At 47.6% G+C, this 27,866-nt stretch overlaps 1 protein-coding gene across 1 annotated transcript in view; it reads right to left on the bottom strand.

Moving 5' to 3' along the window:
• LOC144784705 (putative acyl-CoA dehydrogenase 6) overlaps nucleotides 1–27,866 on the bottom strand; it is a 683,661-nt gene that overhangs the window by 88,995 nt on the left and 566,800 nt on the right. The window contains exons 7-8 of the mRNA XM_078663658.1: nucleotides 14,845–15,006; nucleotides 14,198–14,348 (exon numbers count right to left, since the gene is read on the bottom strand). Of these exons, the coding sequence (XP_078519784.1) occupies nucleotides 14,198–14,348; nucleotides 14,845–15,006 (313 nt within the window). The remainder of the gene's footprint in view (nucleotides 1–14,197; nucleotides 14,349–14,844; nucleotides 15,007–27,866) is intronic.

Genomic DNA, 27,866 nt, shown 5'->3' with positions numbered 1-27,866 from the left:
AGAAACTGCAAAACAAGTTACTAATCATAACCCGGAAATAAAATCTTGTGCTCCCTTGATCAAGTAAAACAAGTTACTTACCTTGAGTAACACTCTTTCTGGTGAGAACTCTAACTGTAATGTCCATGCCTTTTGACTATTCCCATATGCCAGACTGGATCCAGAGATTTTATTTTAGCAATGCTCACATGTGCCAATAGGTGGCAGCATATGGCTCCATCAGGACTTCAAGCCGCCCTAGTTATGATGGATTGAAGCCACATAAAATTATCACCTCTGCACAATGATTTCAGCTTCTTAATCTTTCTCCTTTGGTGCCATCAGATGAGGAGCACCTCAAACAAACTGTCAGTGACAGTGTGCCAAAATCCAACTTGGGACCTTGATATGATATACAGGTGTCCACTTCACAGAAGGAAAGGTGAGACGAGTGTTTCCAAAAGGTAAGAAACTATTTCTTTTGGTGCATACTTCTAACCGCAGATTTCTCATCTTAATAAAAGATACCAAAGCAGTATTTCTTGAACGTATAGGGTGTGAGGAGACGACTTAGGTTAGGAAATTTTGTAAGACCAAGTAGAAAAAATAGCCCTACAGACAGACCAGGCTATTAAGGCATTAGTGATTTGTTAACGTGTGCACTGATGCCCACGTAGCTGCCTGACAGACATCCAGAACCAATACATCCCTTCACCAATGCCGACGCAGTGGCCTAGGCCCTGTCTGAATGAGCCCACAGGCCTTCTGGGGGTCCCTTCACCAGCGCACAGCAGATTTTAAGGTAGAATACTACCCACATGGGTAGAGTCCCCTTTTGCAACGCCATGTCATTTTTCGTCCTAGTGAACCCCACAAAGAGCTGATTATCTACATTGTGGTCTTGTACGGTCAATGTACAAACTCAAACCTCTCTTAGGAACAAGCGAGTGGAGCCACTTTTGAGGGTTATGGGAGAGTTAAAAATGGCAGCAAGGTTGTCGATTAACTAACATGGAAGTGGGAAGGCAGCCGAAGTCTGCGGGCACAGTTCCTGTATTTTGTTCACTCTGCACACCGAAGTGATGGTGAGAAGAAAGACTGTCTTGACAATGAGTTCTTGACAAAAAAACACAACCAGTGATCTAAATAAAATGGGTTGGTCAGGCAAGCATAAATGTCAAAAGCGAAGACAAGCGTCCCTTTACTGTGCCCAATATAAGGCTGTGCTGGGTCAACAAAATGGCAAACAATACATCGGAGAGTTCGACCCTCAAAGGGTCGAGCTGATGTACCACACAGCAGGCCATAAACCTTTCTTAGTACCTGGTATAGATGGACACTATGGATAGGCATCTTGCTACAAGAAAGACCTCTTCGACTTCAGGTGTGGCAAGTCAAAATAATTAGATGCCTCAGCTCAATCTCCATGCACAGAGGTGTAAGTTGTGGAGATTCAGGTGTAGGACTCTGCCCTTTTGGTGAGACAAACTGCCCTCCTGATGAAGTAGCCAGATCGGCATGTTAGTGCTCATGCTATTGAGGTCTGGATACCACTCTATCCTGGCCCAGTCTGAGGCTATTAAGATGACTCAGGCCTAATCTGCCCTGCCTTTCCTCAGAACTCAAGGATAGGCAATAGAGGAAACGTGTACAGGTGAAACTCGTGTTTCTCAATTACCTTTTTGGAGGAAACTCCTATGAGCAGAATTTTTGGCGCTGTGTTTGATAAGGATGGCAAACAGATCTGAACTGAGCACAGACCACAGACTGAAGATGCCCTATGTCACCTCAGGATGGAGATGCCACTTGTAGTCCACTTGCTGACATCTGCTCAACTCTTCTACTTTGGTGTTGAGGGACTCCGCTATGTTGTTGACTACCAAACAAATATTCTGCAGGACCAGCCACCTCCAGCGATGTTAAGCCTCCTGACACAGGATTCCATCCTGGCAGTTGAGTTGGCTGTTAGGATGTGTACCAGTCTACTCCTTGATAGCTGGTACAAAATGGATCACCCAAAGATCCAAAACACTGATGTGGTGCTGGCTGTCTGCTGTAGATCGCGGCCTCTGATATCCACATTCCCCAGAGGACTGCCCAACATGTCTGTGGCAACTGTGATGTCTTGGGGTGATAAGGAGGAGGAACAGTGGTCTTCGCAGGTCACGCTAGAGCTTGTCCGCCACAACATGAGGTCCATCCCTTGTGAGATCTAGACAGCGCAGGAGACACAACCTTGGTGCTGGCACTGTAATTTTTGTTGGTAGTCCACACACGTCATCTGAGGTTCGAGATGAGGAGGATGCACAATGCCAGGAGCCTAAGGAGCCTCAGCAAGACCGAGGAATGAGCCCAAAACATAGAAATCATTTCTTGAATGTACCGATCTTGCTGCAGTGGTGGAAAGGCATTAAACGCCACTGTGTCTATGATAGCCCCTATGAAGGGAATCCTCTGTGCAGGGCTTAGGTGTGACTTCCATTCACCAATTGAAAACCCCAGAGAGATTCAGAGCCCATTTTTGTCCGGGGGTGCCCAAGACTGACTGCGGCAAGCCTGCCTTCAGCAACAAATCATCGAGTTACAGAAATACATGCATTCCTGACCACCACCATAATTTATGAAGGCAACACAACAAACTGAAAATATTCTGACCCTACTGTTAAAAAAAAGGTAACACCTGAGAGTCTGCAGGCTGGGTATATGAAAATATGTACGCCATTCAGTCCCCGGGATCCACAGAAGAGAATATAAGGGCCAGATTGAGCATTTTGAATTTTTCCTTCAGAAATGCACTCAATACCTTTAGGTCCAGTAAAGACCTGAGGGTTCCGTCCTTCATATGGACAAAGAAGTAGCACAAATAGCATCTGTCACCAGTTTTCAAGCCTGGCACCCACTCTATAGCACCTTTGGCCAGCAGGAGATCAAAAGACAGGAGCATGGCCTGCTAAATATTGCTCTGGGTTTGAGGAAAAGGAATTGGGACCAAAATGAAACACAGGCCGTATCCCTTTTGAACAATTTGTTATACCCATCTGTTGCAGGGTTTCTGTACTCACACAGAACTGTGCACAGAGGAGTGGAACCTCGGCAAATTAGGATGTCCCAAAACTTACCTTAGCAACCAACTCACCCCTTACCGAGCTAGCTACAGTGTCTCATTGGACATATCAAACACCCAATGTTTAGACAAACCAGAACATGAACTTACAGTACCTCAGGGTACGTGGGACTCATGAACACTCTTTCGTTATATTATCATTACAAACCAGAACATGGAGTAAAGAAGACACATGTGCATTTGAAATGTTTATTTACTAATGCCGTCTTCTCAGGCGCAGTATCTTTGATAATACAAGTATACTTATTATCAGTAGCAAAATTATCAGCATAGTTACTAAGACATAAAAAGCGAATGGTGACAGCATGTTAACATGCTGTAATGAATAAGAGTTAACAACACTTATATCTCACCCTCCCTAACACATATATTATATTATTATCTAAGAAGGTCTCTTTGGGTTGTTTTAGGGCGGGCCCATACCTTAGTGTCCTAGCATGAAGGAATCACATCAGCATACACCAGCTCTCTCTGCATGTGCACCGCATCAAGTGTGTTAACAATTCTCGTGCAAAGCAATATCAATCCCGCCTCAAGCCCAAGTTGGCAAAGGCTGCACTTGTGTTATGACTATGAAGGCGTGGAGATCAGACCTCATAACAATTCCATATCGTGTTGCTCCTGAAACTTCAGCACTCTCCGTGCAGACATGTTTTATTAAACAAAGCAGATATCAGAGCAATAACATATTATTCTCACATTCACCACGGCAAACTACTAGGTTGAAAGCTAAGTCAACAATTAAGGGTCGTGTGCAGAAGTTGCAAGAAAGGAAAAATGGCGTTTAAATCTGAAATGTACCTATGCTAACTTAACACGAAATATGGATATATAGGAGCTATACAACACCCCCCCATGATCCGAGAACGGACTAAATAAGGTAACAGAAGTGCCATCACATGAGAGCAGAATCCATTTAAAAACGAGCATGAATAAAAATTCAATTATAAAAACTAATGCTAAAAAATAGCCCACAAATATAATGTGGCTCAAGCCAATAGGCAAGCAAAAATAAAATGTCTTGACCAAAAGTCAATAAAATCAAGGAAATGCTATCAATCAGCATGCCAATCTGAGGCAGTGTCTATGATAAGACCGTATATGAAAAGTAAGCTGCAACAGCCTCAAGGAGGAAGTCACTGTCCTCATCCGAAAACAGTTCAGCCATCCAGTTTAAAAGATGAAAGGAACATACGTGATCTTCCAGCACCGGATCCTCTATAACCATCAGAGGACAGCTCGGTGGGTTTTCAAGAAAACTTTGTTCCAAGAAATTTCGCGCTGCCGACAACACATCCCAGGGACCCATTAGTCCATGTGCCACCGCCAAGGCCATAATCCTTTCGTCAGAACAAACCAACTCGTGAGCAATGATAGGACTCATCAGTTGATCAAAATCGACGTCAGAAGATGCTGGTCCGCAGAGACACAAATCAATGGCCCAAAGGAAATCACAGGTCAGGCAGCGAAATACAGGCTGGACACAGGTGAAATAGGAGAACCGAAAAGATAATCCAAACGCCGTGCTTAGAGTCGCCAACGGCAGTGTGCCATAATAATCAAGCATGCGGTTGCGAAACCGCGTCAGTAGTAGCTGTGCGTGGTCTTGCACAGGAAGGGCATCCATATTTAAAAAGGCCGAAAACCACCAATGCGCCTGCCGCTAAAGCAAGTAAAAACGGGAACCCTCCAAATAAGGAAGAAAAAATAGAATGGAAGAAAGCAGGGATGACTCCAAAAATCTTCTCAAAGGAAGTCACGAGACCACCGCTAACAACTTTAAAAAAATGTGCTAGGCCCGTTGTGGAGGATGCGTTAAAGATAGAACGGACCATGGCTCCGAAATGCAAGGGCAAATCAGTGTTTAAAAGAGCCTGAACCTCCGTGCGGGTGTTAGCAATGTGAAGCACGAAAGTTTCACGGGCCGAGCTCAAGGCCACCTCTTTCTGGGACAATAGAGCTCTTATTCTAGCCATGCCGCTGAATTCTGCTCCCAAGGTCGGTATCTGTGGCCAAATGGAAGACTCCCTATGTTCACGTGTGGGAGGATAAAGAACATTTCTGCAGCAAATAACTCGCTCACTAACTGTTACTATGAAAGCTATACCTTTAATTAAACCACAACAGTTTTCATTATTGAGCATTAAATAACTACCATTCTCTAACAACTTAAACGTGGGGATGATAGCAGGAACTGGCGTGCCCTGTAAAACGCAAGCCATATTCGGGCGGTCCTTATTACATGAACCGTGTAACTGTATGTGTCTGCACATTAAAGAATGATCTGGCGTCTCAGTGCACTCATCCCCTGTTAGATAAACCTCTTGGTCATCCTTGAAACATCTGTATGTGTATGGGAGTGACCAGACCTCATGAAGAAAACCGCTACCTAAGGGTTCAAAACGACCTATTGGCACATATTTCATACAATTTGAAAACTTATATAAAGCAAAAGGCAGTGTTATTGAACCGTGGATAAGCCACGTAGCAGCGGTGGATTCTGCCACAGAAAAAGGTAAAGATTCCAACCTTTCAATATGTAGCATGGAAAAGGAAGCATCACGCATTGAAAGCAAGCGTTGTTTGTCTGTCAAATTAAACGGTGCAAATAAAGAAGAAACGTTCATGTATCCCCAGGGAACTTTACCCATTTTCAGAGTCTGAAGTGTCCACGCAAACTGCATGATTGAACGTAATTGATTTTGACCATGGTATAATACAGATACTTCATCATGTACAATATCAACAACAGACGACACAATATTATCCAATGTGTAAATTCTTGAGGAAAGCACGTTAATGCTATTGTCAACAACTGCAAGAACTTTCTCAAGATTTGCCTGATCAATAGCCCTAAGGCGTGAAGCAGCCTCAATTTGTGAGAGTTTCCAAATTTCATTGTAAACACCATATAACCAGCGTTTCGACCTGCCACTAGCTGGGCCCTTAATGAAATCATTCAAATCCACGTCTGCATTCAGTTTGGAAAGGTGATACTTAACCGCAGGTAAAGTTGAATGTTTCAGCCAAGCTTGACACAACTTGCCAACAGAGTAAGAGGTGACAGTATGACTCAAATCAAAACGGGGATCAGATCTAACAGTCTTAAAACCGTCAGTTATATTTAAAAATCTTTTTTGGCAAGCATCAGCACTACGGTGCCAAAGCAGCCAACCCTTGGGATTCATACTGGAAATGTTAAAGGAGGAATTCAGAAGCAGAGCTTGTATTTCTCTAATGGACAATTTAGTAAAATTACTCCAATTCTCATATTCCTCCAACTCCGGGAAAGACGGGGTGTTTAACCTTTTAGATGTAGCCAATCCAAAGCACGTGGTCTGGGAAATGGTTTCATTTAAAAACCACATATGATTTGGGATGAGACATGCACGGTGCAAAGCCTCAGTGCCTTGTACCTGCCAGGCCCTTGAGCCCCAAACTGATTTAAGGTCTATGGTATCCTTCCATAACTCATACCCTCCAGCAACTAATTTATCCAGGAAGGCCTTTGAATACAACAATTTTGTATTTGTAAGTCGAACCTTGGACAGTGGCTGTTTGTTAAATTTAAAATAAAATGACTCGGGATTGGACTGATTAAAGTCAGTGAAATAAGTATACTTTTTAAGAAACGTTTCTGAACTCCCTTGTTTTGGTGCTGGGCAATGTTCCCACTGAGTAAAATTAACCGCATCCCTACGGGAAGATGTCTTGTGTAAGAAGTGATTGCCATAATGTTGGTAACAGAACAATTCACCATAATTAGCAGATTCTAAATATAAATCCTCAGCATCAAAAGCAGCATAATATTTCAAATCAGAAAACAAACTTTCCACAGCATTAACATCCCAATCATCAGAACGAATGTTTTGTTTCACCACATCCCCCATATTAACTCTTAGTACATTAGGAACATTAACGACTTCCGTTGGGCCATGAATCTGAAAACGAACTGCATCCCACGCGATTCCATCCAGAACAGGCCATGCTGTGATGTTAACCAAAGGCAAGTCTCTTTTAAATCTGTGTGTAGAATGTGAAGAGGAAAGTGGGGCCAAAGTTCCATTTAAATGAGTAATGCAAGTTCTCTCCTCGACATAGTGTCCATTCATAATCCGAAAAAAATAAAACACAAAACCAATTGACATAAAAAGGTAAACTGAAAAAAGGACCAGCCAAATGTATATCCAAGGAGGTATCAAAAAATGTTTTTTAAACAGGCTGGCATATACTGCAATTTTAGAGGGTTTTTTCGAGGCAAGGGAAGCAGAGTCAAATGAAAATCTGGATTCCGTGGCTAAACGAGCTTGCAGGTCAGGCATGGACAAATCAGTGCTAATTGTGCAGTGCAATCGCCCAGGGGCAACGTGTGTACCTCCCTGGAAATGAACTCGTCATTCAACATAGCACCGACCACAATGGCGCATGCGGAAACGTAGGCATGTTTAGAGCCATGCGCAACCTGCGCCGACCCATCAGTGTAAATGATGCAATGGAAGTCCTCCAAAGGTCGCATCGCTAGAGGAGCAGGATGAACGAATTCATACTGCAAGTACTCCTGTGACCGTAAGGAGGCGTCAAAAATAAACATGACATCTGCGGAGGACAATGACGCAGCCCACTGAATCCACCGAGGGTGCAAAGCCTTTGAATTTGGTACACTGGCTTTCGTGACTGCCTCCAAATGAGGACAGGGTGTTACCACTAGCATGCGTTTCCCCTGTGACAGAGCACGTTCTTTTAGAATTGCCATCTGTACAGCAGTTAAAACCTTTTCTATGGTGGGAAACCGCATCTCAGCCGAGGTGTACAAGTGTGACTTGTAAGCAATAGGTACTGTGTCACCTTCATTAAAAGTGAGGTAGGTGAAACCCACCGTCCCAGGAATTATTCTTATTACCAGGTTGGTGTGGTTATCACGAGTCAGTAAATATTTAGAAGCGAGCAGATCAGCCTGCAAGGATTGCAAAATGGCTGAATGCTCAGGCAGCCAGCATGATTTTGAGAAAGTTGGTTGTATCAAAGCATACAGAGGCTTGACACGTTGGGCATATTCCGGAATGTAAGTTCTGCCGAAATTCAAAAAGCCCAGTAAGGATTGTAATTTCTTCAGTGTTGTTGGTGCGCGCAATTGTGCGCACTTCTCCAAGAAGTGAGGAGCCAAACCTCTACCTTCATTGTTGAGCTCATAGCCCAAAAACAACACTGTATGTTCAGCAATGTGCGATTTTGCAAAGTTGAATTTGTAACCCATGTCTGCGAAGTTGCAAACAAGAGAATTCACACGACACAGATGCTCCCAAATATCGTCGTCTGTGAGATATATATCATCCACATACGAAAAAGCATCAGGGTCGAGTGCCTCCAGAATAGAGACAATTCGAGCGGTAAATACACCAGGACTATTCTTGTAGCCCATTGGAAGACGCCGGAATTGCTTTTGGACTCCAGCGCTTGTAAAACTGGTCCATTGGGAGCTAAAGCTGTCCAATCTGTGGGCATAAAAACCATTGGATATGTCAAGCGTTGTCTTGAAACGCTTACGCACGAGACTATCCACTAGGGCAGAGCCGTGGGTATTCTGTACTGCACAGTTACGGCAATGCGAGTTCAAATGCCGGTAATCCAAAACCAAACGATATGATCCGTCAGGTTTATTCACAGTAAAAAGGGGATTATTCATCGGTGACACACACGTTTCAATAACTCCCTGATATTCCAATTGTTCAAGGATTACTGCGACGGAAGATTTTGCTTCACGTCGAATGGGATATTGAGGTTGAGGCTGCGGCTGAGACCGCAACGGAATTTCGTGGCAAGGCGACAATTTATCCCAACCACATTGGTTACGGTACAGAGCCGGCGCGAGAGCCCGAGCCCACTCTTCTGCAAAATGCTGCGCATGCTCTTTCGAGACAGTGTTCGCGAAACTGGGTAGGATTACCTCCTCCCCTCGCGGCGCCGCGAGCACAAAAGGTGGGGGCCAGTCAGCCTCCGAAAGTAAAATATCATATGTGGAAGACAGATTCTCCCAAAATACACCTTTAACGGTACGCTGTATGTCACCTTCAATTAACAAGACGATTTCATATAGTCTTTCAGGGGGAGCAAGTCTCGTATCCGCTGTTTCTATCACAACGTAGACATCAGTCGCTGTCACCCTCAGTAGTGGACGCAGCGCCTCTCTGACTATTGTTATCTCCGCCGCGCTGTCCAGCAAGGTCAGAGCCCACGTCAGATTCCGAAGCCGCGTTCTCACTATCTGTGGCATATCGATGCGCTGTTAAGGCTGCGACTTTCTTTTTCGCAAACTGCGGACGCCTAGGCGTAGAATCCTCCTGCTTCACTGCGCCGTCCGTCTGGCGGGACTGACCACGTCCTTGTTGGCCACCACGTCCACGTCCACCCCCTCCTCCTCCACCGGTTTTCTGTGCCGATGCGTCCTGAAAGGAACGAGGAGAGCGTTGATCAGAAACCTGAAAACGATCAGGTGATTTAATCATCGCGCGGTCGCGCAAATCATAAACTTTTTCGGATGGCGCAGGAGCTTCTATTGCAGGAAAAGAACCCTGAGTCTGCATTGTCTGCTTCCCCTGTGTCTGTTTTTTAGGCCAATTTTGTTTCTTGGACTTTGGCTGGGCATCTGTCACTGCAGACTGCCCCTGTGGTTGTTTTTTCTCCTTCACTGGAAAATATTTCAGACCTCTACTCGTGCGGCCAATCGTTTTATAAGCGGCCACCACAATCTTTGCTAACTGGCGGGGTTTGTCGGCATCGGGCAGAGCAGCCAAAGCATTCGCCACCTGAAAGTTAACTGCATCTCCTTTAACATTGGAGAGAATGAGATCACTTACAATCTCAAAAGAACCACACAGGCGCATACCCAATTCAACCGCTGCCTCTGGACCGTGATCATTCTGAACACGTCGAACGATTTCAGGCAGGGCAGTCATAGACGGGGTGCCGAAGCACCTTGTATAAACTGCCGCAAATGTTTTTCCCCAGCTGTCACAGTCAGCAAGTTCAGGAGTAATATCCTTCGGGAGAGTAATCGTCAACATTCTATGTTTATCAGCAGGAGTGGAATTCGGAAAAACCGCTTCCAGTTGATCAAACTTCTCTGCTAGCCAGAATGGGAAGTCATCGTTGTCAACAGGACGCGCACCAAAAACCGAATTTACCATCACTGGATTGAGACGCATTCCGCCTCGTTCCAAGGGAGCGGCCGCACCCCCCTGGGGACCACCAGGAAGATGTCGACCGATGTATTGCACTAATGCACGAATCACGGAAATGGAAACTACATGTAGCCGGCGAATTTCTGCCAGGGTACAAGCCCCGTGATTCGGGTGCGGGGTAAAGCCACCCAACGCAGGCCAATTAGTACCTGGAATTGAGAGTGGACCTAACCTCGCACGGGACAAAGAGTGGGGGAGGGCGCCATCAAACCAAACTCGATGCTGCCAATGATCAATAGGTATTTCCAATGCCCTGTATGGCGTATATTCAGCCGGGACATCCGAGGCGGTGTAGGAGTGGTACAAACCAGAATTAGCGTCCACAGCCGGAAACGTAACCCAAGAGTAAAACAACTCGTAAGGAAACGCCGGATCCGCACTCACCACGAAAATCACAGCCATCCCATCTACTGGGACCTGGTACGTCTGAAGATGGTTGCGTATCGCTACGCGACTATGCTGCGCAATAGCCACCGCTGCCGCCATCACAGAATTGGAAACAAGAAAACACAAAGAATACTTTGTAGCACAACTGGGTAGTAATTCAAAGAAACCGTTTAAGGAAGAATCAAGCTTGAATAAAGACCTATTTCAAAAAATAGGTAGGTTTCACCAACACCCCGTTTTCCGGAAACGGATGTGAAGGGGTTAAGGCATGAATGATAAACTACTCGAGTGTCATGATATAAGACCACCGAAACCGTTGGGCGCCATGTTGCAGGGTTTCTGTACTCACACAGAACTGTGCACAGAGGAGTGGAACCTCGGCAAATTAGGATGTCCCAAAACTTACCTTAGCAACCAACTCACCCCTTACCGAGCTAGCTACAGTGTCTCATTGGACATATCAAACACCCAATGTTTAGACAAACCAGAACATGAACTTACAGTACCTCAGGGTACGTGGGACTCATGAACACTCTTTCGTTATATTATCATTACAAACCAGAACATGGAGTAAAGAAGACACATGTGCATTTGAAATGTTTATTTACTAATGCCGTCTTCTCAGGCGCAGTATCTTTGATAATACAAGTATACTTATTATCAGTAGCAAAATTATCAGCATAGTTACTAAGACATAAAAAGCGAATGGTGACAGCATGTTAACATGCTGTAATGAATAAGAGTTAACAACACTTATATCTCACCCTCCCTAACACATATATTATATTATTATCTAAGAAGGTCTCTTTGGGTTGTTTTAGGGCGGGCCCATACCTTAGTGTCCTAGCATGAAGGAATCACATCAGCATACACCAGCTCTCTCTGCATGTGCACCGCATCAAGTGTGTTAACAATTCTCGTGCAAAGCAATATCAATCCCGCCTCAAGCCCAAGTTGGCAAAGGCTGCACTTGTGTTATGACTATGAAGGCGTGGAGATCAGACCTCATAACAATTCCATATCGTGTTGCTCCTGAAACTTCAGCACTCTCCGTGCAGACATGTTTTATTAAACAAAGCAGATATCAGAGCAATAACATATTATTCTCACATTCACCACGGCAAACTACTAGGTTGAAAGCTAAGTCAACAATTAAGGGTCGTGTGCAGAAGTTGCAAGAAAGGAAAAATGGCGTTTAAATCTGAAATGTACCTATGCTAACTTAACACGAAATATGGATATATAGGAGCTATACAACACATCTGTTTGAGGGGATGGCTCTTAAGCCAGGGAGGAAATAATGTATCTTGCCGCTTGAAGAACAGCTGGCAAAATCTTGCTGGATGTATCCGATAAGGCCTGGGTGTACCTGCCCAGAAACACACTGTGATCATACAGTGTAAAGCCAGGCTAGATGAGGGAAACATGTTTTTGCCCAAAGACACTGTATAATTCAACTCCCTATCTTGGGGGTGGTGGGTGTGTTCAAATGAAAAGCATTTGGATTGATTTTACATGTGAACATCAACACCACAAAACTATCAGGTGTTGGACGTTTCATCAAAAAATCAGGATTACCAGAAGCTGATTTGGGCTGTATTACCCACAGGTTAGCTGACCAGAGGAGATGAAAACTGCCTAAACCAAGTGGCCATGACAGTGTCCATTAGGGCCTTATTGCATATTGATGGCTCAGATGAAGTTAAATGTGGTTGCAAATTTCAGTCAATAAACTGGCTTTGGGTTACAGAGTAGGCAATTGCCAATCTACCACTTTTACTGTTCTTTGCACTACCACAGTCAAAGATGCACTTCAGCTTTGTCTCCAGTGAGATATCTACTCCGTTGGCATTTTTTAAGCCTAAAAACAACCTTTCATTGGTTGGGGGGGGAGGGGGGCATAATTATCCACCTCTTTTCCATCCTGTATTGTGAGTGTGCTCTAGACAGCATCGGAGTAGGAGCCAAAGAGGGCCTCTTTGGCTCCTACTCCTACTCCTACTATTTGATGATACTGGGGCTGAGGACAAGGCTTAAGGTTATGTCACAGGCATGGCACAAGCACATATCAAGCTCAGGGTCAAAAACCGGTGTTGCGAGTGGATTCATCGCTGAAATGAAAGGAACTGGTGTGGATCGCAGGGCCGCACAGAAGCCTGGACAGGTTTTGATATGCCCAGTAACAGATTCCAAAGGGGCAGTGAGCATCAAAAGAAGGACTGCAGGCGAAGGTCCAACTGGGGGCCTGTTCGGCTCCATGGGGTCCAAAGTGAGAAGATGTGTCCTAATGGCTAGGGCGGTCGATGTCAAATCTGGGGAACCATGCTTGAGTCTCGGCAATGACGCTCAACATCCTGTGATTCTGTGCAAATCAGTTAATCTCCCCGTGCCTAGCAAAAATGAATGTGTCCTTGTGCAACACAACTGGCGCTCATGTAAAGCGTTCTGATAACGGATACCTTCGGGTCAAGTTTGCGCTGAATAAAACTCTGAAAAAAGTAAACCAAAGGGAGGATGCTGCTTCTGGAAAAATTGCAGTATGGCCTCCACAAAGGCCAGTAGTGTCTGCGTGAATGACAACGGCACTGGAATTTGAGAACGCAAGGACTAAATGTGGGATCAGCTCAGAGTCAGAAGACATTAGGCCCTTTAAGCGACGACCCTAGCAACTTCTTACCTAGTCTGAGTGGTAGGACGGGGACAAGTCCCATTTGGCTTTTTTGCATTTATGGCACATTTTTTACTTTGACTTACTGGAAAACTTTGAGCGGGAACAGGACTCCTCCCAGGACTAATGTCATGACGATCATTGAGAACGGCACACAACTTGCAGTGGACATTTATTTCAAGTGCCACTCGTCCCCATGTTACGTTATGCAAAGCTTTGACTCCTGCTACCTAACCGCCTTCAGATGCAAGAGGGTGTACAAGTCGTGACCAGAGTGCGGATCTGTGATCAACATCAATTTTCAGCAGTCACAACACCACTTGCATCCTCTTGTTCGCAGAGAGGCATCGTCTGTGGCACACTGGCACTGAAAAGAAATTCAGAGTTGCCGGAAAAAAGACCAAATTGAGACTAGAGCTCCACTCCACATTGAAGGGGACACAAAAAAGGTACTGACATTAGCATGCCGGGGTGGGGGGTAGTGCTTGTATGCAGCCCTGGTTCAACTTCCAAATACAGTATAAAGTCATCCACCGAGGAGAGCCATATGGTGCCACAAACTGGAATACAGGGAGCACTTTTGAAAAATAAAAATCCAGATCCGTCTTTAGCCTGGGAATATTCTAAAGGTGAAATATCTATGGTTACAAGTAACCATCATGAATACAAGTTAGCCAATAAACTAGTCAACCTAAAGTTGCATTTAGACTTGCAAAATGCCAGCTATTAATTACACCCACAAACATCCTATCTACTGGAACTCAAAATACCATGGTGAATATAATAATTTAATAGGCTCACCTGTAAAAGCGACTCACAAGCACCTCATTGGAAAAGCCCATTCCTCCCCAGAACTGAAGGCAGCTGTCTGCTAGCTCGCGCGCTAGTCGACCAGCTTTTAACTTGGCCATTGAAGCAAGTTTTGTCACATCGTTGCCTTTAGCATACAAATCTAAGAAATAAAACACGGATTTTGATTAATTCAATAATTATAACATTGACAACGACTGGTATTAAAGTGCATCATTTGTAATAGGATTTATTTAACCCCACACAGCCTGGCCATTTCGATGGCTGTTTTACCACTGCACATTCTACTAGATCAGAACACTTAAGACTGGACTTGGCTGCTTCTGCCGGAGGCCATAGAAGCACAAAGCAATACAGTGCCCACTCTTCTGCACTTCCCTGTCTCACACGGGTGTATGTTGTGACATCCTTCGCAAGAGCCAGGTGAAGGCGGCCTCTTCAGCACTGTCAATCGGTTAGTGAAAATAACAGAGAAGGGAGAGGAATGTCAGAAGGGATTTCTTCAGGCTAGGCTAGAGTGCAAACTATACAGGTATTCCCAGCAGGTGCCCACTTTCTAGCCATTCCGATTGCCTGGAGAACTCCACAAGGCACACAGCAGGTTCTAGAAAGAGCTATAAAGGATGGAGTGTACTTACCAACAGCACGATAGACCAGAGAGCGCAGAAGTTCCACCTCTGTCTGCAATTCTGCTAAGCGAAAATGCACTACTTGATTGTGCAGCACAGGTTTGTTGTAGACTTTTCTCTGCCGAGTGTATTCAATGGTTTCCTCAATCACAGTTTCCATCGGCTTCAGAACTAAAAGAGCCAAAGCACTGTTGAGAACGCACAGCATGATGTCAAATCCCACATTCACTTTTTATGTTCAAAGATACGGATGAACATCGAGAAATTCATAACTTGAAATGTTTAATTAATTTATACGTTTCATCAAGTCTAGAACTTGCCCAAAACTCAAAGCATGAAAACACCATTAGGGATAAACACGAAGAACAGGTTGGCAAGGAGGAGGTATGAGGCCAGAGGATTGAACTTTAATGATCTACTGCTGGAAGGGGCTGGTCTCCAGCCTTAACTCATTTGTTTGTGATGTTGTGTGAGTGACAGATTTGCAATTATTTTCTCAGAGAAAATAGAATGTTCTGTCGCACCTGGAGGCCTTTATGCACTTTTAGGAACGCAAGATACTGGCTTTATAAGGTCTGTCTTTGATTGAGGAGTCAGAATTTGGGAACCACATATTCTGTGCATCTTATAAGGCTGGCTTTTGACTGACCATCTTTGAGGAAAAAAACAGCCAAAAACATGGTTGAAAATGCTTCAATGATCTTAATTCGTAGTAATTCCACTGGGTACTATTCCTTTCCATGAGAGAGCCAGAGGCATTTCTTGTGGAGAGGGGAGATGAAGTCAGCCTTAGACTTGTTCACATTCAACCGCCAAGGACACATGGAGTTTAATGTTAACAGATGACTCCATGTCACCAAAGCCTCGTAAATCCAAACGTCTTTTTTTGAGCTCATTAAATCACAAGCCAACAACACCTCCACCCAATCTCAGCACACCACTCTCCCGCAACCAAACTGATGCGGTGGCTGAATTCTTCCTCGTAAAGATGAATAAAATCGAATCAGACCTTAGGTCTGCTGCACTCACCCTCTCTCCCTCTCCTGATCCCGCGGTCTCCACACCATTGCCCTCGCCTCTGGGTCTCTACTCAAAAACAATGCCTCTAGGTGTCATTTCACTCCCCTCAATGACAGTACCATCCTCAACATTCTCTCTACCCTTAAATTCTCAAATCACTTCAATGACCCGCTCCACGCTAACTTCTTTAAAGAAATGATAGGCTCACTAGCACCTCTCTGGTCGAAAATCATTAACGCCTCACTTCTACAAGGTGAGATCCAGATCTGCCTAAAGGCAGGCCTAGTGCTCCCGTTTCTAAAAAAAATACCCTTCACTGACCCTACTGACCTGAACAACTACCGCGCAATCACAAACATACCGACCCTAGCGAAACTTCTGGAGAAATGCGTTCACGAACAACTACGCAAACACATTGAGCAATTCCAGCTTCTTGACCAATTCTAATCGGGTTTCGGCACTGGGCACAGCACTGAAACGACCATCACTCACATTGTGGACGATGCTCTCACATCACTTGACCAAAATAAAACCTGTTTTTTAATCCTATCATCGGCTTTTGACACTGTCAAACATGACCATCTACTCTTCCTTTTGGAACGCAGAATGGGGCTCTCTGGCACGGTCCTTAAATGGTTTGCCTCTTTCCTCAACAACCGAACACAAAGGGTCAAATCCAACCAGTCTCTCTCCAACCCGGGTCACTGCACTCTGGGTGTTCACCAAGGCTCCTCCCTCTCCCCCACTCTCTTCAACCTCTTCCTTGAACCACTGACTGTAATCCTTAAAGACTCCAACATCCAATATCACATGTATGCGGACGACACCCAACTCTACAAGAAAATCTCCTCCCCTGATGAAATCAAATCTCTCATGGAACCATTCTCAAAACCCTTAACTGGCTTACCTCCAACCATCTCAAATTAAACGCCCTCAAGACTGAATTCCTCCTCATTTCACCCACTAAGCTAACCCCCACTGTTTTTAAATTTCTCGGTAACCTCACCGCCCTCAACTGCACTAAGCACATCGTTGACTCCAATAAATCACTGGAAGTTGTGCTAGATAAAAACTAAAACATGCAAGATCACATCAGATCATCAACCAAAGGAGCGAACTTTCAATGCTGCATCCTAAGGAAACTCAAACCCTACCTTCCCCAGGATGACTTTAAATCGGCAGTGCAAGCACTAGAATACGGCAATGCAACTCTTTGCAGTCTGCCTAAACTCAGTTTAGCACCTATCAGAGCATCTCTAAATGCTACCACTAGACTTATCACGGGCTCTAAGAAGATCAATCACAGCTCACATCGCTCAATTGGCTTCCCTTTGAAGCTAGGATACAACTTAAGATCGCTTGTATGACCCATAGAGCATTACACTTCAACACCCATATCTACCCGACAAACAAACTGGAACTTTCGGGTGGCTCCAGATCCACAAGGAGTACCGGCACTCTGCTGCTCAAGCCCAAGACATTTAAGAAGCTTAAAACTCACAAACGTTCATTCTCTGGCATCGCACCGAGTATCTGGAACTCCCTCCCAGTGGATACAGGACTAATTCCCTCTACTCTTGCCTTCAAAAGGGAAGTCAAAAAGCCACTTTTGAACAAACTGCTCTAATGAACTATGCACTGAACTGAACTTGCTGTTGGGCTCATATTGCTTCTAAGTGATTGTTTATTTTAACTTTTTGTCTGATTGGTTCTTTATGTATATTGCCCTCCTTTTTCGCTATCACCCTCCTGCTTCCATTCCCGACCAATCTCTGCTTGCCCAGGTTGTATATCGACTGTTTCCATGATTTCTCTTTCCTACCTATTCTCCTTTGTCTACCTATACCCACGTAAAGCGATTTGATAACCTCAGGGGTCATGTCCGCGCTATACAAAACTTAAAAAAAAAAAAAAAATCTCTTCCTCGAACACACCAATGTGTTTTGTGCTGGATTGCAGTCATGGTTCACTTCAGTTGATCCAACTGAACTAACGTACCTGAAAACATTGATCTATAAGAGAAAATCCTAGATATGTGTCCCTGGTAACATTGAGTCATCTGTTAACATTAACCTTGTGTACCTGAATTAAGGCATATACCTCATGAGGTAAGTTTGCGAGTGGAGGACATTTTCCAAGATATCTTGCTCAGATGGAGAAGGATTTATGTGGCACAGATGTTTATATAATCTAGAAGAAGCAATTGGATTAAATATAGCAGGGTGGAGGCAAATATATATAAAAAAAAAAGACACTGCCGAGTCTTGCAAACTATTCAAGATGACTGCCAAAGGAGCAGAACAGATAAGGCTCTGCATCGTATTTTTTGACCCAACGTTATGGAAGGAAGCTACTTCATTTAGAGCAGTGTCAGCAACCGAAGACAGGCTTCTGGTGAATCAAACTAATGACATATCAGTTATTCCCAGAATATTTGTTTTTAAATCACAGCAATCCCATGCTATGAGCATTATTATAATATAATGTTACATATGATATAACCACTGTAAAAACAAGTTTTTTCACCAACGTTGGCAGGCTGATCTCTTAGGGTCTTCAGGAGCCTTGAGTGTCGATCACACAGCAGGTCCTTTGTATTTCAGCCTTAGAGACACTCTAGGTTCTGGTTGGTTCTCTTTCATTTGGCAGTTTTTCACTGAACCACTGTGTGGCAGTTTCGATTAAGGACCGGGTTTTCACAGTCACAAAGAGCTCCCACATCGAGGGCTTTTGCTGTACTGCAATGCAAGCAGACTAGCAGCATCTGACACGTGTACCTGCTTAGGCGAGGAATGTAAGGTATACTGAATTTCACCGAAGCTGGTCTCAGACACTATCTTGAGTGAAGTGTCTGGGTTTAGGACAGGGACAGCTTGTGAGCTTCAGCGAGTAAGGGAAGGATCTCTTCATATGTCGAAAGCTACAAAAGCAGCAGACTTGTAACTGTGGTCTAACCAGAGTAGCCGAAGAGCTCCTGTTTCAGAGAAAGGTTTGCCACAATTGGAGAAAGTCACCTAGATTAATCAACCTTTGGGACAAGGACAGAGAGATGACAGAACTGACCAATGTAATTTAATTATCTCAGAAATGTATAGCTTGTAGCAGAATAAAGGTGGCCTTTGGTCTAAAAGGAAAGTTTTGACCTTTCAAAACTGATTACGTTGAAAAGGTTATATTTGCAGTTTAAAACTTTAATAGCCAGGCTACAAATGGTAGGCCTGCATTCATGTTTCTTCTGTCACTGTAGTGGATGGCACAATGGGTGCTTCAGTCCAATAGTGGCATTTAACTTACAGGCCCTGGGTACACTTTGTACCATATACTAGGGACGTATAGGTAAGTTAAATATGCCAACTATAGGTATTCTAATGTCATCATGTTAAAAGAGGGAGCACAGACACTTAACCATTGGTAAGCAGGGGTAAAGTGCACAGAGTTCTACAGCCAGAAAAAACAGGCAACACAAACCTCTTAGGGGTGTGGGGGTACACTGAGCAAAATATGATAATTTCCTACTGTAATCATAGGAGATATGGTTTTGGACCAGCCAAATGACTTATAAACCCCATCTTGGCTCCAAACTCTGGGCCACCAAAGTGATGAGTAAGGCACTAGAACACCACACTGTGGTGGTGTAAGGTTTCTGTTGTTGGTGCCCCTTAGAACAGAGACCACTACCATTCATTATTAGCACAGTTATTACTCGTTGTTCAAGTGAGGCAACAGCTGTGAAGTACCCGGATAAACCCATGTACACCTAGGTCAACATGTTTATAAAGTAATGCTTTTTGACAGGAGCTACGAAAAGGTAACACTGCTTAACCTTTTAAAACTCACTTTCAAAAAAGTGAACACACTCCAAAGTTTCAGCTCTACTTGTTGAACACAAGGCTGGCGGCCAAGCTGAAGAAAGCTATAACAATACAGACCTGCCAGTCTTTTAAACATTTGTATTGCATGATGCAATGAGGGTCATGGAAGAGAGGTCTAGGAGGGGGCAGGGCTCTGGCTTACTGGCACAAATGAGAATACCTACCTACCATCCCCAACAACACAAAAGACAGCATGCACTTCCTTCATGCACAAGTTGTAAATCTATACTGTGAACGGGTTTCCAGATTCACTTGGTGTTTTATTTTATGATGAAGTAATTTCACTGGGTGGCTGAGTGCTGATCTTGTGAGATATACAGCAACACCACTGAATTAATAAATGTGTCACTTTTTCAGTTTGATTAGGAAGTTAAACCTGCAAAGCCAGAAACAGGACTGGAAAGAAATGTTACAATTTAAATTGTCTACAGAGGATCTTGGACCCCAATAAAGAGGACAGACAAAAGCTTGAAGCTCCACTGATCCAGGCACATGTTGTGATAGCCGTTATGTCAATGGGTAGTGTGAAATTTCTCAGTGCAGATGGTCTCTGTTGGACTTGGCCCGTTTGGCAGGTTCACCCCTGAACTTTTTGCCTTGAAATTATAGTGATTTCTGGTCTTTGCGCACTTTGACACTGTGGCGCAGTGTAAAGTGCGTGCGCACTTGGAGTGCGTGTGTGAGATAGGCCTGGCCTCCCATAGGAATGCATGGGGAATGTATGTGTCCCTGGTAGTTCCTGATGCGTGGGGAGTGCAGGCTCGAGTTTAGTATGTGTGAACTCGTGAGAGTGAATGCTGCGAGATGGTGTATGGGGCATGTATGTGTCTAGAAGGTAAGTGCTACTTCTGGACATTGATGTGTGTGTGCAGAGAGGGTGCTGGAGCGTGATTGGCTGGAGCTGGCTGGCATGCCAGGCTCCAGAAAGTCTGGATGGGTCTGCCCGGTGGTGAGTGTGAGATTAGCATGAGTGATGTGTGGGAGGAGTGTACCTGTGTCCTGGATGGGCTGGGTATTCCCCACACAATGCTGGCTCTGCCCCCCTGTGGTGTGACTGATGACCCTAGCCTCCCCAGTGAATGAAATGGGTGGTTGGGCCATCAAGAGTGCTCCAGAACCAGCTGCGACTGGGTTCTCCCCCACCCTGCACCCTTAGACAAAGGATTTGTCTGTATAAAAAGAGGCTGTGACCTCTTGGAAAATGTTCTTGTTCTCAACTTGAATCTTGCCAGGGGCGTGCTGCTGCTTGGGCTCAGGGGAAGGCTTGCCTCCCTGAGCCCTGCCCAGCCCCTGGACTGCTGAGATGCTGAATTGCTGAAGTACTTTGTTGCTTTCTGTTGCTCTAGCGCTGGGGAGCGCTTTATCCTGCTTACTAGCGCCTGGAAGCGCTGTATTTCTTTCCTAGCGCTTGGGAGCGCTTTTATCCTGCTGATAGCGCAGGGAGCGCTGTCCCTTGACCCCTAGCGCTTGAGAGCGCTTTTTATGCCCACAGCGCCTGGGGAGCGCTGTATCTTAATTGGCTCGTGAGCCGAGATTCGCAGGAGCCTACCCTGCATGGTGCCCGATTTTCATTATGGTCATTCACGGGTGCCACCCCGCTTGTCGGAGCCCTAGCGGGTGCTCACCCCGCTGTTTGCGTTGTATCTCGAGGGTGCCACCCCTCTGAAATGCCCCTGAGATTCACCGCCGCGGCCCGAGCGCCGCCAAACAGGAAGTCAGGCACTACAGTGCCTGACGCGGGGCGGGACTTCCGGTTTCCCGGAGGAAGTCCCGCCCGCCGCCGCGCTGGGATTGGCCAGCGCCGTCAGGGAGACTGAGCCTGGAGCTGAGTCCCGGTCCCGAGATGAGGGACCGGGTGAAGACCCTTGTGTCGAGAAAGCGGGGCTCTCATGAGGTGAGAGAGCCCCGCCCGCTGCCCTGCTGACACCCGCCGAGGCTCCCTTGAGCAAGGGAGAGCCCCGGCAGACTGCTGCAAGGAGACTGTGTCCCCCGCCGCCTCCGGAGAGCAGCCGGTGAGTAGAGCTGCCCCGGGGGGGTGGTGAGAGGGCGCGAAGGATTCCCCCGCAACGCTGAGCGGCCCCGCTTGACAGAGGGCCGCTCCCACGGCCCCCAGTAGTTGTTCTTCGAGCCTAGAGGGCTCGCTGGGGGCATTTCCTTGCTTCATGAGCCCACAGAGGCTCGAGTGCTGAGAGGCTCACCGCCCGTATTTGTTTCCGAGCCCAGAGAGGCTCAAGAAGGCGCCACAGATGTTTTGCAGAGCCACAGAGGCTCTAGAGGGCATTTTATTGATTTTGAGTCCCCGGAGGGGGGACCCCAACGTTGGCACCACATTTGCTCGAGCCCAGAGAGGCTCAGGGGCATTGCTTAGTTTGAGAGCCTAGAGGGCTCCCAGTTTGCGCAGCTTTGGGTTCCAGAGGGCTAGTAAGAGCCCTGTCGCAATTCTGTTTTCAGCTGCCCAGCAATTAGTGGGTAGCTGCACCGTTTAGGTCTCTCTCTTTTAGGGACATGTACTCTGGACTTTAGGAGTGAGGCGCACTCCTTCATCCCTGGCCTTTCCCCAGCTGCGCAGCACTTAGTGCCAGCTGCAGCGTTTAGGCCCCCTGTTCTGTCCCTCAGCTGCCCAGCACTTTGTGGGCAGCTGCTATGTTTAGGTCTTGGCGCAGTGGCGCAACCTGGACCCTGGACTTTGATGTAAGTTCATGTTACTGTGATTTCTGCAAAGTGCTCTTTGCTGCACCTCTGAATGTGTTGTTGATACATTGTGTGCCCTGTTCCTTACACCGCTGAACGTGTGTTGATGCGTCATGTGTTCCTTACACCGCTGAATGTAGGTTCTGCATCATGTGTTTTGTCCCCAGGTCTATGCCCCTACTTGTATTGTGATACTGAGGTGGTTGTTCTTGCTAGTGCAGGTGGTGCTAGTAAGGTCCTGGTTCCCTGCGTGACCTGTTCCTAGGGTGGTTAGGATTGCGTAGGGGGTACTTACCAGTTACCAGTGGGTACTGGTTGTGTGCTTTATGTCCTATTTTGTGTTACAGTGATCTTCTGTTATAAGTGATCCCAAGGGCTTGATACTAAGCTTGCCCCCTGACCAGAGTCCCAGGACCAGTGGACTCTATGGTGCCTTCCCTGCCAAATTGCTGGGACTTGTCTGATCTCCCTGGGCCCTCGCTGAAGTGTGCCTCGCTCGTTCCCCTCGGCAGCTCGTGCCGGCAGTCCGTCCAAGCCTCGAGCAGCGACGCTCTGCCCTGAGCCGCGCCGCTTCGCTGGGTCGCCCGCATCCTGCCTTCCCCTCCTCTTCTGAGCCGCACACATTGGTCACCCCAGAGAAACGCTTGTACCTTGCCGGCCGCCCGCTCAAGCCTCGAGCCGCGCCGCTCTCCCCTGAGCCGCGCCGCTTCGCTGGGCCGCCCGCTCAAGTTTACTGAGGAGATCACTCGCATTATCCCGTGCAACCAGGACGGAAGGAACTGTCTGATAGGCTATGTTCTAAGTTCTAGGCCTATAAGTATTGTATTCTACGTCCAGAAAGTGCTATTCCTGACAGTGGTCCAGGTGGCCCTGTCTTGTAAATAATCCCTTGTAAATTCTGCCCGTGCCTCTGGCACATTGTAAAGTGTGTGTTTTATCTAATGTGTTTTGGTGTAATACAAAGGCTATTTTTATATAACCTTGTGTGGAGTTTCCTTTGTGGTGGGCCTTTGGGTGTTGTTGCTGGGGTGCATGCGCAAATACTTAACTTACATCGCCTCCAAGTTTAGCCTTGCTGCTCGCGCCACGTTACCTAGAGGGTGAGCAGGGGTTATCTTGGCGTGTAACTCCCTTGCCCTGACTTGGGAGTGGTGGTCTCTGACTGACTTTGGCGAAAGCCCTGGCCAGCCGGGGATCCCATTTCCAACATTGGCGGCAAGCGGTGGGATAAGGATTTGTGTTTGCGTTGTACCACAGTAGAAGCTGGCTGCACCACAAAACTCTGCGTTTTAGATAAAAACATTTTGGGGATTATTGTTGAAGTTTGCTGAAAATGTCATTTCTGTGGAAATGTGTTTCTTGTGCACTTTGAGTTAGGTGTCCCTAGCTCGGGAGGATAGATCATCCCCCTAAGTGCAGTGTGTTTTCTGGATTCACCAGAAGGGTGGGATCCAGTGGTGGCAGCATAAGTGTGTCCAGTGCATGTGTCCCCCGTCCCTGTCCTGGAGTAATGGTACCTGTGTCAAGTGTGGTCAGGTTGAGAAGTCAGGGGTGGTAGAAACTGCCTTACCAGTCTGGGGAGGGGTGTGTGTGGATGAATGATGTGTGGCACTGGACGTGTTTGTGAGTTCTCTGGATGGGGAGCTTGCTGAATGCTTGTGTACTCTTGTTTTGCTCAGATACCCAAGTCCTGTGTGTTGAACTTTTCCCAAGAACGTCTGCAGATAGTGGAGCCTGCTTTTTGATTTCTGTGGTCTGTTGAGAGACAGAATTTTGGAGTTGGTAATGTTCTGGGAGGAGAGAGGCATAGGGGATGGAGTGATTCCAAAAGGAGTGTCTGAGGTGTCTTCCAGCCCAGCGTGGTGGAAGAGGTTCAGTGTAGCCCAGCTAGGTCTCGGTGTAGGGGCTCACGTCCTGTCTCAAGAGGAGAAGGAGTGGGTGGGACTGCATGTCTCCAGGTGCCCGAAACCCAGTGTCAGGGCCTGGAATGTTTCTGAAGGGAACATCAGGTCGGGGCCTAGGCTGTACCAATAGGTCATTTGAGGAGGATCTTCCAGAGTATCTGGAGAACGTGGAACCTCTGTAACCAGGGTTCCAGTAGCTCTGGTGTCTGGCCGTACCGCTCCATTTGGGAGGGTGCAGAAGTCCAGATGGAGGGGTGCGAGGGGGATAAGTTCCCCAGTGGAAGAACCAGTGGGTCAGGGGCCAACCAGAAGGGTTGTGTCGCCAGGGAGTGACCATGGTGATGCCACTTCTGTCCTGAGTGTCAGGCAGACTTGTACACGACACATTAGTTGTGTCACCCTCAAGGAAGTCCTGGTGCGCCAGGCATCTGACCAAAGAGGTACGTCCCTTGGTTGGGGAGCCAGGGTCAGGTGTTGCCTGTCCTGGACGGCAGGGCGACTGTAGCCAGTGTCCTGGCCGGTTTGTCTTCTAGGGGTACCCCTGTGAACACAGGTGGGGCTCATCTTAAGTGAAGAGACCCTGTGTTTCCCAGAAGGGGTGGTACAGGCCTAGCAGGGATCTTTAGGGTTCTTGGCGGTGTTGTGGTACTACCCTGAGAGCAGGTGGGGCCTACCTTAAGTGGAGGGACCCTGTTCTACAGTGGGAGGGTGCAGAACTCTGGAAGGGGGTCAGATGGAGTCTGACCCCTGTGCATCCGGTGAATTTGAATCCCAGGTGGTAAACCAGTTAAGGGAGCTGTGACTCTGTCATGACCAGCCTGGTGTCCTGTAGGCACCGCACTGAGCCGCGTCTGCCTTCGGCCGCGCAGCCTATGCCGCTCACCGTCCCCGTCTCGACGCGGTCCGCGAGCCGCCGCCTGCGCCGCATCTGGCAACCCGCAAAGTGCAACGCCTTACTACACCGTTCTTGTGCTGGTCTGACTGTGGTCACTGCTGCTGAGGAAGTCAGGTCCTAAACTGGTGGGAGAGTTGTGTTCTGGAGGGTGCTTCAGAAGTAGAGGTAGGGTGGGGCAATCGTGCCCGTGACCTCTGGTCAGCCTGAGGGTGCGGACCCTAGGTTGAAGGATCGATGGTAGTTTGGAACTACACTGAGAAAGGAAGTGGAGAATGGCTATTGTAGGCCAGGGGTTACCACCCCCCACTCTGTGGATTGGCAAGGACCAGTGGTATCTGGGTGGCCTAGGGCCTGGTCCAAGCCGTGGACAACTAAGGAGTACCAGTGGGGTAGCCTAGTTGGGCCTGTTTTTTTTAAGGATGTGCTTGTCTTATGGATCAACGTGGCGTAGAACAGGAGGGTGTCCCTGCAGTGCGGGCCCGCGTCCGTGTTCTATCGCCCCAAGCAGGGAAGTCCATCACAGTGGTGATTGGTCTACCCTGCGTTTTGGCTGGAAGGGGGTTGTGTTGGACTTGGCCCGTTTGGCAGGTTCACCCCTGAACTTTTTGCCTTGAAATTATAGTGATTTCTGGTCTTTGCGCACTTTGACACTGTGGCGCAGTGTAAAGTGCGTGCGCACTTGGAGTGCGTGTGTGAGATAGGGCTGCCCTCCCATAGGAATGCATGGGGAATGTATGTGTCCCTGGTAGTTCCTGATGCGTGGGGAGTGCAGGCTCGAGTTTAGTATGTGTGAACTCGTGAGAGTGAATGCTGCGAGATGGTGTATGGAGCATTTGTGTGTCTAGAAGGGAAGTGCTACTTCTGGACATTGATGTGTGTGTGCAGAGAGGGTGCTGGAGCGTGATTGGCTGGAGCTGGCTGGCATGCCAGGCTCCAGAAAGTCTGGATGGGTCTGCCCGGTGGTGAGTATGAGATTAGCATGAGTGATGTGTGGGAGGAGTGTACCTGTGTCCTGGATGGGCTGGGTTTTCCCCACACAATGCTGGCTCTGCCCCCCTGTGGTGTGACTGATGACCCTAGCCTCCCCAGTGAATGAAATGGGTGGTTGGGCCATCAAGAGTGCTCCAGAACCAGCTGCGACTGGTTTCTCCCCCACCCTGCACCCTTAGACAAAGGATTTGTCTGTATAAAAAGAGGCTGTGACCTCTTGGAAAATGTTCTTGTTCTCAACTTGAATCTTGCCAGGGGCGTGCTGCTGCTTGGGCTCAGGGGAAGGCTTGCCTCCCTGAGCCCTGCCCAGCCCCTGGACTGCTGGGATGCTGAATTGCTGAAGGACTTTGTTGCTTTCTGTTGCTCTAGCGCTGGGGAGCGCTTTATCCTGCTTACTAGCGCCTGGAAGCGCTGTATTTCTTTCCTAGCGCTGGGGAGCGCTTTTATCCTGCTGATAGCGCTGGGAGCGCTGTCCCTTGACCCCTAACGCTTGAGAGCGCTTTTTATGCCCACAGCACCTGGGGAGCGCTGTATCTTAATTGGCTCGTGAGCCGAGATTCGCAGGAGCCTACCCTGCATGGTGCCCGATTTTCATTATGGTCATTCACGGGTGCCACCCCGCTTGTCGGAGCCCTAGCGGGTGCTCACCCCGCTGTTTGCGTTGTATCTCGAGGGTGCCACCCCTCTGAAATGCCCCCGAGATTCACCGCCGCGGCCTGAGCGCCGCCAAACAGGAAGTCAGGCACTACAGTGCCTGACGCGGGGCGGGACTTCCGGTTTCCCGGAGGAAGTCCCGCCCGCTGCCGCGCTGGGATTGGCCAGCGCCGTCAGGGAGACTGAGCCTGGAGCTGAGTCCCGGTCCCGAGATGGGGGACCGGGTGAAGACCCTTGTGTCGAGAAAGCGGGGCTCTCATGAGGTGAGAGAGCCCCGCCCGCTGCCCTGCTGACACCCGCCGAGGCTCCCTTGAGCAAGGGAGAGCCCCGGCAGACTGCTGCAAGGAGACTGTGTCCCCCGCCGCCTCCGGAGAGCAGCCAGTGAGTAGAGCTGCCCCGGGGGGGTGGTGAGAGGGCGCAAAGGATTCCCCCGCAACGCTGAGCGGCCCCGCTTGACAGAGGGCCGCTCCCACGGCCCCCAGTAGTTGTTCTTCGAGCCTAGAGGGCTCGCTGGGGGCCTTTCCTTGCTTCATGAGCCCACAGAGGCTCGAGTGCTGAGAGGCTCACCGCCCGTATTTGTTTCCGAGCCCAGAGAGGCTCAAGAAGGCGCCACAGATGTTTTGCAGAGCCACAGAGGCTCTAGAGGGCATTTTATTGATTTCGAGTCCCCGGAGGGGGGACCCCAACGTTGGCACCACATTTGCTCGAGCCCAGAGAGGCTCAGGGGCATTGCTTAGTTTGAGAGCCTAGAGGGCTCCCAGTTTGCGCAGCTTTGGGTTCCAGAGGGCTAGTAAGAGCCCTGTCGCAATTCTGTTTTCAGCTGCCCAGCAATTAGTGGGCAGCTGCACCGTTTAGGTCTCTCTCTTTTAGGGACATGTACTCTGGACTTTAGGAGTGAGGCGCACTCCTTCATCCCTGGCCTTTCCCCAGCTGCGCAGCACTTAGTGCCAGCTGCAGCGTTTAGGCCCCCTGTTCTGTCCCTCAGCTGCCCAGCACTTTGTGGGC

The sequence above is a fragment of the Lissotriton helveticus genome, chromosome 10 (genome assembly GCF_964261635.1).
Source record: "Lissotriton helveticus chromosome 10, aLisHel1.1, whole genome shotgun sequence".
NCBI lineage: Eukaryota > Metazoa > Chordata > Amphibia > Caudata > Salamandridae > Lissotriton > Lissotriton helveticus.
The sequence above is the reverse complement of the archived record's forward strand: the minus strand, read 5'-3'. Positions and strand labels throughout refer to the sequence as shown.